We start from the raw sequence: 12,159 nt of genomic DNA on the forward strand, positions 1-12,159 counted from the left end.
GAAGGGATCTCTGCCCTCCTGCTTAGGGAATTCTGGAATTCCCTCCTGCTCAGGGAATTCTGGATGGCCAGGAAGAAAACCTGCCCAAGAGGAATATTCAGCTCCTTGCAGTAACACGATGCAGCTGGAGTGGTTTGGTTGAATCTCTCAGTAGCTGAGGAGCCTCTCTGTGAGCTGGATTCCTCAAAAGGAATTTCCTTAAGGGGCTGAGGAGATTCCTGGCATCCCAGTTCATCTTGGAAGACTGTAATGGAACGTTTGGCTTTATTTGGAATAATAAATTTAAACAGGGGGTTCAGAAGAGAGTGCTGGAGGTTCCTGAAGACCTGCCTGGACATCTGAGCTGGCTGCAATTTCTGTTTGCATTCTCTGTGCACCTTCTCTTTGTGTTCTGTCCTCCACAAACAGCTCAGAAAGGGCCCTTGGAGGTGGTTCTGGAACACACATATATATCCCTGCTGGATATTGCACTCTAGAAGTGGAGTTTAGGCTCAAGCTTTTGATTTCTGCCCTCCAACTTAAAAAACGAAGGAACAATTAGAAAAGGAAGCAGCAACAGGAAGAAAGGAACAGTTCCCAACAAGCATCAGTATTGCCAAGTGAAAATATGTTTAAAACTACCTTGGAATATCAAACTTGCTTCTTATACTTCAGTATTTACAAATTGAAGCACAAACCTTGGTCACAAGGTAAAATCTCAAGAGCAGCTGATTGTTTTAGCACACGGGAGAATGTTACATTCTCAGAGCTGTTAAAAAGCTGTAGTCCTGCTTTTAGGCAGGAGTTCATGCTTTTAAAGCCTCTGGGATATTAAAAATTTATTTTATTGTATTTCTTCTCTTTAAGTTTATTTTCCTTGTGATTATTCTTGCTATCCCTGCTTTTATCTTTCCTTTTATCATTACGGATATATATTTACATAACACTGGTACTGAGAGTTAGGTAATTATGAACCCCAGTATGTTTTGTAGTTTCCCAACAATATGCTCAAAGACAATCATTTTAAAGGAAGGATTTCAGTTCCAGGTATAAAATCAGGAAGTTATGTAGGATATAATGTATCATATAAAGAAAATAGTTTTTAGGAGCTTCTTGCTTGTGTATTTTGAGATTTTTCTCTTTGTAAGAAATGCTGTGGATACCTTCCTGGGATATAGGAAAAAGGAGATATTTGAAGGGATTGTTTTTCAGAAATTCTGACTGGGCTCTGCCAGGCCATAAGACAGAGGAAGGTGATTTCCTACTGCTTTGTGCATTTGTAAGTCTCAGAGATTTTCTTCTGGAAATGAGAAAGCAAATGACGGGAACTAGCTCAAAGACTTGGGAAGCAGGAAAATGTTTTGGAGATCATGTATTTCCCTGCATTTATTTGTTCATATTTAGATGGCTGGGTAGGTACTGGGGGGATCCTGATGGGATGTGTGTGTTGGTCAGTCCTATGGGCAGAAATGCAGTTTCTGCTGCTTGTTTCAAGGTCTCTATCAGTAAAATGGAAGAATTTGGGGCAGAATCTAGATCTGGCTCCTGCACTCATAATTCTCATTTCCTTCACTAAGTAGCGAAGAAATTATATCAAGCCTTGCTTCTCTTTTAAATAAACTTTTTTTTTCTGGAAAATCTCGTCCTTTTAGCTTTCCCTGGCCTTTTGTTGTGTGAAAATCCATGTACATTAGAATACCAAGACATTGTCTGTGATAATTATGATTAGCTTAATTACTTTCTGTATAATTGTTTCTCAAGATGACCTCCTTTTCGGTGGCTTAATTCATTTATTTTAGGGGAAAAAAAAAAGACTTAATTGGAATTGTAGATGACAGAGATAAAGGGTATGTTCTAGGAAATTGGTCCAGATCTGTTTGTGTCAGGCAGTGGAAGTTGGTTTTTATATTCTTAAGATTCATGGAGAAAAAGAATTTAAATTGATACAGTACGTGTGTGCACAAGGTAATATCAACAACCAATGTATTATTTCAAAATCTGGTGAATTTCTTCATGGAGGATTGGGTTATATAGTGTGGTGGGCTCTGAAAAGAAAATAGAATTGTGTATTGATGCCTTTAGAAATATTATTTGAGGGCAATAAAATGTTCTCTGGAATTCCCTCCTGAGTGGAGAAAATGGAGTTTGTTTGCAGTAATTGCATTTTCTAGCATTTGCTTTCGTGCTTTCCAATATGAGTTAAGCCAATTGGAACCTGTGATTTTGTTTTGCTTATTGGCAAAAGCAGCTTGTAAATTGATCCGTGATGCATTTATAGAGAATGCTTTGAAAGTTTTGAGAGAGATATGCCTTTCTGTTATTAGATTTAGATAGTATTAGAGTTCATTTTTACCTTTTAGCCTAATGCAATAGTTACCAAAAATGTTTCTTTTCAATTAAGTCTAAATTCAGTCCAAGAAGGACATTTCTACTTAGCCCTACTGGCACTGAGAGCTTAAGTTCCAGCCTTAGAGTTTGGAGTTCAAGGTCAGAGGCATTTGAAACCACACAAGGTGCTGAAATTGGGCTAAAATTGGTCAGCCCTGGTACATTAAGATCTCAATTGCAGGAGAAAAATCCCATTTTGTCCAACAGAACTTTATTTCTCTGTATGCACAGTGCACACACAGATCCTGAACTGCAGGGGCTTGATGCAGGTGGCTCTGCCACTGTAAATACAGGGAAATTCTGTTTAGGGAAGCACCCTTCAGCTCTGCCAAACAAAAAGTGTTCTGGCCTGAAAATCCCTGATGGTTTTCAAGGTGAGCACCATTTCCCTTAAAGGATCACATGGCACAGACCTGGGACTCCTTCAGGTATTATCAGTTTGCTGTGGCAAAGAGGAGAGGAGCAGGAGCTCCCATGAATGCATGAAGCACTTGTGAAAATGAAAAGGAACAGACAAGTCTATTGTGATTTCCAGGTAGGGTGGTGTCTCAGAATTGGCCAGATTTAAAGAGAAATTTCACAGCTGTCAGCTCCTTTAAGTTACATGATTTTTATTTTTTTTTTTTCCTCTTGAAATGTCTATCTTTTAGGTTGCATAATTAAATGCCTGAAAAGAGAGCCTTTCCAGGGACTAGCAAGCAATCTGTGCTGCTTGCGTTTCAGATTTCATAATTTTAAAGTCAATTTGGGGGGACTTTTTACACCTAAACTTGGCAGTGCTGTGAGCTGCAAAATCTGGAGGCTTTTTTTTTGTTTCTTTTTCCCTTTTGCTTCTGAGGTTAGGCTGAACAAAACCTTCAGATTCTGTTTCAAAACAAAGAAACGTCACGTATTAGTTGTTAAAACTTTGGTGAAGATTTCCATGTTTCAATAGCAGCAGCCCAGTGAAGTTCAAAACAAGCTTGGAGATCAAAAAACAGGACAAGTTGTGTCAGAATAATGCAAAGGAAGCCGTGGAACGTTAAGGGAAACAAAACCTTGTCACTTACCTAGTGCTGCATTTCTCCTTTCAGCAGACAGGAGGGAGATATTAATCACAAACAGTTACATTAGAATAATGTTATGGTTGAGACATAAAAACATCAAAGCAAGGAATGGTGACCAAGTGCCAGAGCGTGGTTAGACCAGACTTGTGGCCGAGCCGGTTCTGCAACGCACGTGGGGATGTTTTGGCCTCGTGTTGTGCAAAATCCACCAGGTTTTCTTGTGGAAGAGAGAGAATGAGTGGAAACTGGGTGTTAGGCGCCAGTGATGGTGCACATCAGAGTTGTGTGCAGTGCCTGCAAGGATGGAGCAGCACCTGTGCTCCCTGGGCACCGCTCGGCCCAGCTCCACATCCACCCAGCGCTTCCTTGCTTTCATGGGTTTATGGCTCAGCCCCGGCATTATTGTAACGTAGTTTTTTGTGTTTAATGTTCCTTAGACTTGGTTTTCCATTGCCAGCATGGAGGAAATCCTAATGCATGAGTTTGAGAGGAGAAGGCAGCAGACTCTGAACCTGCTGTGTGGCTCGATCCGCAAGCGTGAGTATTAACGCTGGAGCTGTCAGGCCTTGTGGAAATTAATGAAGCCTGACGGCTACAGAGGGAAAGGTCACAGGCAGAGCTTGCACTCACCTAACATTTCTGTTTTGTTGTGTCTAACAGTGCTCTCAACAAAGGGGAGCTTTAATGTACAAGCGTTGGATTTATCGCAGGGATTCCAGGGTCTCAGCCTTTGCTTCTCCCTGTGCTGCCATGCGGTGTTTTCTTTGCATAAAGGCAAAACACTTACATGTTCATTCATCCTCTCCTCTTGCTCTGTTGCCCATGTGTGTTTTGCCTTTATTTTTTCTTTTCCAAAACTGGAGGGGAAAAGGAAAAAAAAAAAAAGAAAAAAAGAGGCATCAGAACCCATGGTTGAATACTTTTCACTGGTTTCACTGGGAAGACTTAGAGAGATCTTGTGCTTCAGTTCTTTGTACTGTTTTAGAAGCATGCTCTGGTTTTATGCATGTTCTGTTTCTTATTTGCTGCCCTTTTTTTTTTTTGCTTTTAATTGTTTCATTGTGTAGGTTGCTACAGACACAGGGAGCTAAGCTGCATAGAAATTCATGGGCTATGTTTTCAGCCTGTGTGTTGGTTGATACCAGTTTGAGCTGTTCTGTTGATGACTTTTTGTGAAGGCTGACTTGATTAAAACAGCCAAAATATTTTCATAGTCAGTTGGTCAGTCTCCTCTTAGAAAAGGTGTTTTTCTTGCCCAGTTTTGGATTTCAGTGCCTGAAGTGGGTTGTTGGTGGGATAGGCCCAGCTTATCCTGTGGAAGCTCAAGTCTGTATAACTGTACTTAATGCAGTCTAACTCACTTACTGCTGCTGAAGGAGAAATAGCAGCCTTTGAGCCATTCTGCCTTTGTTTAAAAAAGCTGAAAGGAGCCTCTGTGTGTTGGGGCTGTGCTGTAGATGCTGGGAAGAGAGAGTGACCATGGCCCTGTGGTGCCAAGGGCTTTCCATGAGAAACCTCTCAGGAAGAAGTTGCAGAGCTGCTGACCAGAGCTGGGCTCTGCTGGTTGCCTTCAGCAGCTGCAGCTGTGGGGGCTGAAATCTGCAGGGGCAGCACAAAATCTGCTCCTTCCGTGTTTACCCCTGGATGTGTATGGGGCTGGTTACAGGGGAAATGCTCCATGACCAGTTTTACACTTTTGGGGCATGCACAAAATACCAGAAATTTGAGATGATTCATTTGCACACATGTCTCTCTCTTGTGCAGCTTCCCCTCTTTTTAAGATTTATACTTCAAGGATTTTCAGGCTGTTTCTCAGCATATGGCCAAAGGGTTTGTGAGGCTATGAAACAGGCATGAAAAAAGCTCCATGTTTCATGGAAGTGCTGTGTGGTTTGAATAGTTAATGCATGCATATGCATATTCAGAGCTTTTCATCAAAACCACTTGCATATAATTTTTGTGTAAATACAGGTTTCCACCACTCTACAGACAGCTAGCATCACATTATTTCTCATTCCCCTACTTCCCTGTGGGGTTTGCAGGTAACAGTAGTAGAAAAATAATGTGGTTTTCTATTTTTATAAGGGCTCAGCAGTTAACGTTCACTGCCAGGCACACTCCTTTTCATGTCTGGCAGCTCTGCAGAACTTGGGTTGTGTGACTAAACTCTACTCATATGAAGCATGCTATTAAAATGGGAATGGTTGTTCAACAGATTAAGGCTTCCTAGGCTCCAAGTGCATAAGGTTAATTTAAAGAAAGCCACTGAAACAACTCCTTATGTAGGTTGAAAAACCCCACAGCCCTCTGGCCCCCAGGCTTGCCCCCTTGTCCCATGTAATAGATATATTTAAAGTCAGTCTGTTGTTCAGCTGACACTTGCAATGATGTAAGTGGCTGCTGCCAGCAATAGAAGTTCTGCCTTAGCAGCATTCAGACCCCCTTCCTTTTTTCCCACATCATTTTTCATCTTTTCCTCATTTTTCATTTTCATCTGATGCACTCTGCTCTGTGCCCACCAAATCCTTGTGTTGGCAGGAAGGTGTCACGGCACAGGAGTGAAGATGAACCTCTGGGGTACAAAGGTACCTGGGACTATAGCTTGTCACAGAAGTTTTCTGAGAGTCCCAGATTAATGCATTTACTGTAAACAATTCAATTTTCCCAAGGCATTCAGAGATAACCATTGTTGCCTTTGTCTGAGCAAGAGCAGTATTGACCTTTTGGCTTCCAGAAGAGAACAACTTGTTTAATTGCAGTATTTTCTTGATCAATGATTACAGTGTGCCCTTGCTTGTGCTGTTGAGGGTTGTTGAAAAACATCTGAACCAAAACAATAAATATATTTTGAAGATACACATGTGCACACCCTGTGTGCATGTGTGTATATACACATAAATATGGGTTTCAAATACTCCAGTATAAGTGATTCTGCTTCACAGGCACAGTGCCCTGGTTGCTTTTGGTAGCTGTAATTTTAGCCTTTTGATCTCACCTGTTAAGCATTTAAGTATTTCAAATTGCTCAGTTATTGTGCTGGGAGTTAATAATGGGGGTTTCTGAAGTGCTCAGCCCAGCAAACAGATCCCACTTTTTCTAGTTTGGAAAAGATTCTTCTAATTGTTTTCCAGAGTCACAGTATAAATTTAGAATGGATGATGTTGCTGATGCAAAATGGAAGATTTGATAGTTAGGAAATCAGACTAATAAAGACCAAATGTGTTTAACAAAGATTTAGTGAAGGAAAATGAGGAAAAGCCTTCCAACCTCTGTGTTGTGCTGTACAGGCAGCACTGATGCAGAGACACAGAGATTAATCTGGTCAAGATAAAACTAAATTACCATGGAGTAGGAGTTTTTGAAGATGACTGTTTCTATTTCCATATTAAACACAAGGTCAACAGATTATAGACAAAGGGCAGGTCTGCCAAAAGAAAACAAAATATTTCACAAATTACATCAGAGAGAGTGGATGTTGTGCAATGCCATGGGGCCTTTCAAGAAGGAAAAACCAGAATGTGATGAATAAATAGCTGATTTGATTGCAGGTAACTTATTACTGTGATTAGTGCTATATAGTCCTTTTCCTCAAGGAAGAGAGAAGAATTAAATGAGACTTTCTCTTGCTGCTGCCCTGGCTTTTGATGTGTCTTAGTCCTGAAAGCACCAGCAGCTGTCTTCACACCAATTGCAAGAAATACTGTCTGGGTACCCCCTACAGATTTCAGGTGCTAATATAACATGTATAATGCTCCATTTATGTGTTTTAATAATTACAGACGTCACCATTAGTTTGCCTTTGCACGTCCTGTGTGCCTCCAAAGTAAGCCCTTATTTTTAAAATGTCAAGATTAAAAAAAAAAATACTGGGCAAAAATGCTCCAGGCTTAATTGGGCATAATATCAGCAAAACGTGCTGGTTTTCAAGTCTATCAAAATAAATGGAAGTGTAAAGCTTGGACATGTATCAGGTAAGATGAAAGGTTTTCTGTGTTAAAGCAGGCAAATGTTGATAACTTAGCTGAAACCTGAATTTAACTCCTCCATCCCACTTCCCTGAGAATATTATCACACCTAGCTTGTTTTGGGGGATTGATGGTTATGACAAGTGTATCAAATTTCATGCTGGTGATAATCTTTTATGTTTCCTGGGAGAAGAGAAAATAGCACTTTTATCTTGTGCCCAGGAGTCACAGAGAGCAGGAATTGCAGGTACATGCCACACAGAGTTCTTAAATAAAAATGCACTGCAGAGCAGCACGTAGTGGAGATGGGCAAGGGGAGGAAAGTGGGAAAGGAGTGAGTCAAAAACTGTAGAGGAGCATTTATTGCATCTCCCCAGCTTTTATTCTAGTGCAGCACCACCACAGAGAGTTATGAATATGTATTTTATTCAGACCTGAGGTGTCTACGAAAAACATAGTCTGCTTGGTTTTTTCAAGGGATTTGTAACATTTTGGTTTTTCCTCCAGAATTCACTAATTTTGCAGAGATGATGCCTCGTGTAATTCTTGTTTCTGTGCTGTAAATGCTGAAAAATCAGAGGGTTCTGACTGGCTCCCCTGTAAGTCCTATTTAGGGGAAAAGTTAATCTTGTTGTATATACTTACAGCTTTACTCTGAAGTCCACTTTTAAAAAGAACCCAAACCAAACAGTTTCAAAAGCTGAAAGACAAGTTTTAAACCAGCAAAGCCACTTCTGTTTAGGAGCACTGTACTCACAAGAAATGTGTAGCATCTGATTCTGTCTTCCCTGGGACACACGTGAATTCCAGACCTGGAAGACAAACCCAAAGATTTCTATTTCATTTTGCTGCCTTTGCGAAAAAATAAAAACAAAGACAAACTGCACAGAAATCCCCATAACAAATCCAACCTTTTCTAAATTATTCTTAGTAATAAACAGGCTTGTGGGGAAGGCAGGAGCTTTGATGCAATCCTATGTGGGATTTTTGGCAAGTCACAGTGGGACAGATTTTGTAAGAGAGCCTAACTTCTGTGAAGACACCACAGTATGGGACTGCATTTTTAAGGGAGCTCAGCACCCAGTATGTTTGTTTGGAAGATCTGGCACTGATTGCTAGTACCAAGTGCTTGAAAATCTGTTCTGAGCTCCAAAAATCTGGCTCTGTGAGCATGATCCATGCCTCCTTCCAAACAATGCTATTAGTTCCCCTGAACTGAGGGGAGCAAACATGTGATTCTTTACTCCTGACTCTGATGGTAAATGAATTAATCAGATTTTCCTTTTTCCTGGTTTGTTTTATATGGCTGAGTTTCATGGTTATTTCTACTTGTGTGCTTTTTACAAGAAATGAGATATTCATAAACAGAATAATAATAATATAAAAGTGTGTTGCAAATGAATTGAAGTTTTGGGAAATAGGCTAGGTCTTGAATAAATGTGGATTCTTTTCTTCTTTTTTGCCAGGGTCAGGATTAAATGTGTGAGAAGGTATTTTTTGTTCAGACTCAGGTGTTTATTAGTTCTTATCTGCGTTACAGTCTCACAAACTATGAGCTCTGCAGCACTTCACTCTAACAAACTAAAAATGGAGCTGTATCTCCCTCTCTACAAGGCCTTTTAAGGATAAACTGTCCAATTAAGAAATTACACCTAAATTACTTTTACTTTTAACCCAATAACCAACCACACAATGTGGACTTTTTTATCCAATTACACAAACCCACACAAACCCATGGAGAAGAAGGTGAAGGAGAAGGACCAGCCTCCACCCCAAAACCTCCATCTTGCTTTATATATATTACTATATTCTAAACCCTTAAACTCTAAGCTTTGATATCACACGCTTCTATTCAAACTGCACACCCACAATCCCAGTTCTGTCATTCCATTTTGGAAGCTTCTCCACAGCCTCAGGTGAAATGCAGTGTTCTCTTGGGGGTCAGTGCCTGCCAGCACAGAAATAAGTGCCACTGAAATACAGATGAATCAAATAAAGCCATAATTTAAAACCCACCATCCCCAGCAGTCTGGGGCTCTCAGGACATGGCTGGCAGGCATCCTGCACTCCCTGCTCACCTGCCAGGCTCCTGACCTGCATTAAAGCCTGGTGGGCACATCCAGGTGAATAACCCAGCAGTGCGGGTTCAGGCCCCCTTTGGAGCTGGTTTGACTGCCAGCAGCTGTGTAGCTGAGCCCTGCAGCAGGGGCTCTGTGCTGTGCCATGGCTTTGGGTGCCATTCTGTGCATTTTGACCCTGTTGCACTGGGTGCTGGAGGAGCAGCCTCCATCCGTGTGCCGTGCCCAGCACGGAGATGCTCCCAGGCCTCGGGTGTTGCACTCTGTCACTGCTGGCTGGCTGCTTGTTGTGGGAGGAGGAAATGTGCTAATGAAGTCCTCTTTTTTGTTATTTCAGGAAACCTACCATATGAATATAAAATAGTGATTGCTGGGAATCATGAACTGACATTTGATAAGGAATTCATGGCAGACCTTGTTAAACAAGATTACTACCGCTTTCCCTCTGTGTCCAAATTGAAACCAGAGGACTTTGACAATGTTCAGTCACTCCTGACAAATAGTATTTACTTACAAGATTCAGAGGTAACAGTTAAAGGATTCCGAATATATGGTGCCCCGTGGTAAGTCTCAATTTCAACTTTCTTTGCTGTTTATTGCTTGAACCCCAGCAGGAATCATTCCTGCTGACCCTGCATGAAGCTGCTTTGTTGCATTACCCTGCAGAACAGAATCAGACCTAGCTGTAACCATTCTGACACAGTTGCTTTTATTTTTTTTAATTTATTTTTCCTTTTCTTTTTTTTGGGTAGATAATCTCTGTTTGGACATGTGTGTGAAATAAGACAAAAGGAACTTGTAACTATTTCTGTTCTGCCTGTTGAATGCACCTAAACTGTGGAGTCAATACTGACTCTGTGCTTGTGGATGAACTGTGGTGGAATTTTGGGATGCATTAGGGAAACTCCATTACATTCTATACCGCTGAGCTATTTATATCTGCTGTGCTAATAGATTAGTGTGGTGGCATTTAACACCCACACAGCACAAGGGCACAAAGCAGCAGGTGCTTTAAGCCTTATTTTTGAGCAGTTCTGGGCATTGTTTTCTTTTTGCTTGTGAAGCTGTGATAACAGAATTTCAAACCACTTTTGGTCTCGTTCCACCCATGTGTCAAGTATGTCATGAAGGAAAGATTGCTGCCCAGTTTTGTGCTAAGGAGATCCTGCCTTGTTTTTTCTACATGTCATTTAATTGTGATGCCTGACATCTTTCTCTGGAGCCTTGGGTAGCACTTGTTTTAAATTCTCATGCTGTGAACAGCCACAGTCCTCTCAGGCTTTACCAGAGACCTGAACTTGAGTGATGGTGATAATCACTCTGTTGCTTGGAATTCTCAATTGTCAGCAGCAGCACCGAGATGCTAATTTATGCACACCTATAAGAAGGGCTTGCTATGAGCTTATAACTTATTTTTGATGTCAGGCTTGCTTTAAGGGTGAAAGCAGGAGAGGGGTTGAACCAGGAAATGGGACAAACCTATAAATGCATTAGAAATTTTCCCCTTCAGCTCGTCTTTATTGCCTTGGCCTGCATTCCTTGGTGGGTTGGTGTGGCACCACATGTGTTGATGCTTCTGATAGTGCTTTCTCCTGGTCCTGTTGTATGCATCAGTGCTGGCTGGAAAGCTGTGATCTAGCTCTGTATCTCACAGTCTTGACTTGAGCTGCTAATCTTTTAATTTAAGTCATAGCCTTTAGCTACTAGTTTAAATCAGCCTGACATTGCTTGGCTAAAAAAAGAGTAATGCTCTAAATCCTTGCAATATCAGCAAATTGGGAAAGATGGTCTTAATTCAGGTTAGGAATCATCTCCTGGAGACATGTCAAAGTAATTTTTTTGTAATAGCAGCACAGAAGGCCTTGGGTAGTGAGGTGGGTTTGAGGGTGGCTGCAGGGTGAGGAGCTGGGGAAGATGAGGTTGGGGTTGTGTTCAGCTGCTTCTGTGTGTGTGCACCACACTTGGGAGGGCCTCTCCAGTGATTAGGGAGTGCAGGCATATTTCCAGATTTATTTGGATCAGATTTAATGAACTCAGCTTCCTGCAGCACGTCTGGAGAGGCCTGGAGAGCACAGGAGACAACTGTGTGATGCGCCTTTACATTTATATGTACTGGCAACTCATCATGTTCCTTTTTTTTCCTCTTTCCTTCCCAAATCTGTAATGGAAATCTGTCATCCTTTTGTCTCCAGCTGCATTTAGAAGTTCTTTCAATTTGCAGGTGTGCACACGGATTTAGAATGTTTGCTCTGGAATATTAAGGGACATCACATCAAGGCCCTGAGTGGTCCTAGCTGTAGTAAGTGAATGGCATGTGTCTCCTGACCTAGCCATGGAAGACAAACCTGAATTAATCTTTCCTATAATCCATTGATAGCTGGATTTTTCCCATTAGTGATGCATGATAAATGAAGCTAGATAGTGAGAAATTGACACTGAGCCCTAACCAAGTGAGGATTTCTCTGTCTTGATCTTCATTTGTGTTTAGCTGCCAAAAACTGTTGTCAAATTATGTCTTGAGCAGCTGTTGGTGTGGAGTTGAGGTTACCATTTTCAATTCAGCTTTTTAGATCAATCAGCCAGTCAGAAATGTGGTATTGTCCATGCATTTTCTCTCTCTCTCTCTTTTTTTTTAAATTTTAATAATGACAGTTTTTAGAAAATGTGAAAATTTTCTAGGTGTTTCTTTTGTGTTTTAGCCAG

At 41.1% G+C, this 12,159-nt stretch overlaps 1 protein-coding gene across 1 annotated transcript in view; it reads left to right on the forward strand.

The window, feature by feature from the left end:
- MPPED2 (metallophosphoesterase domain containing 2) overlaps positions 1–12,159 on the forward strand; it is a 129,815-nt gene that overhangs the window by 59,004 nt on the left and 58,652 nt on the right. The window contains exon 4 of the mRNA XM_058807440.1: positions 9,794–10,019. Coding sequence (XP_058663423.1) covers positions 9,794–10,019 — 226 coding nt within the window. The remainder of the gene's footprint in view (positions 1–9,793; positions 10,020–12,159) is intronic.

This window comes from Ammospiza caudacuta, chromosome 6, assembly GCF_027887145.1.
Source record: "Ammospiza caudacuta isolate bAmmCau1 chromosome 6, bAmmCau1.pri, whole genome shotgun sequence".
Lineage (NCBI taxonomy): Eukaryota > Metazoa > Chordata > Aves > Passeriformes > Passerellidae > Ammospiza > Ammospiza caudacuta.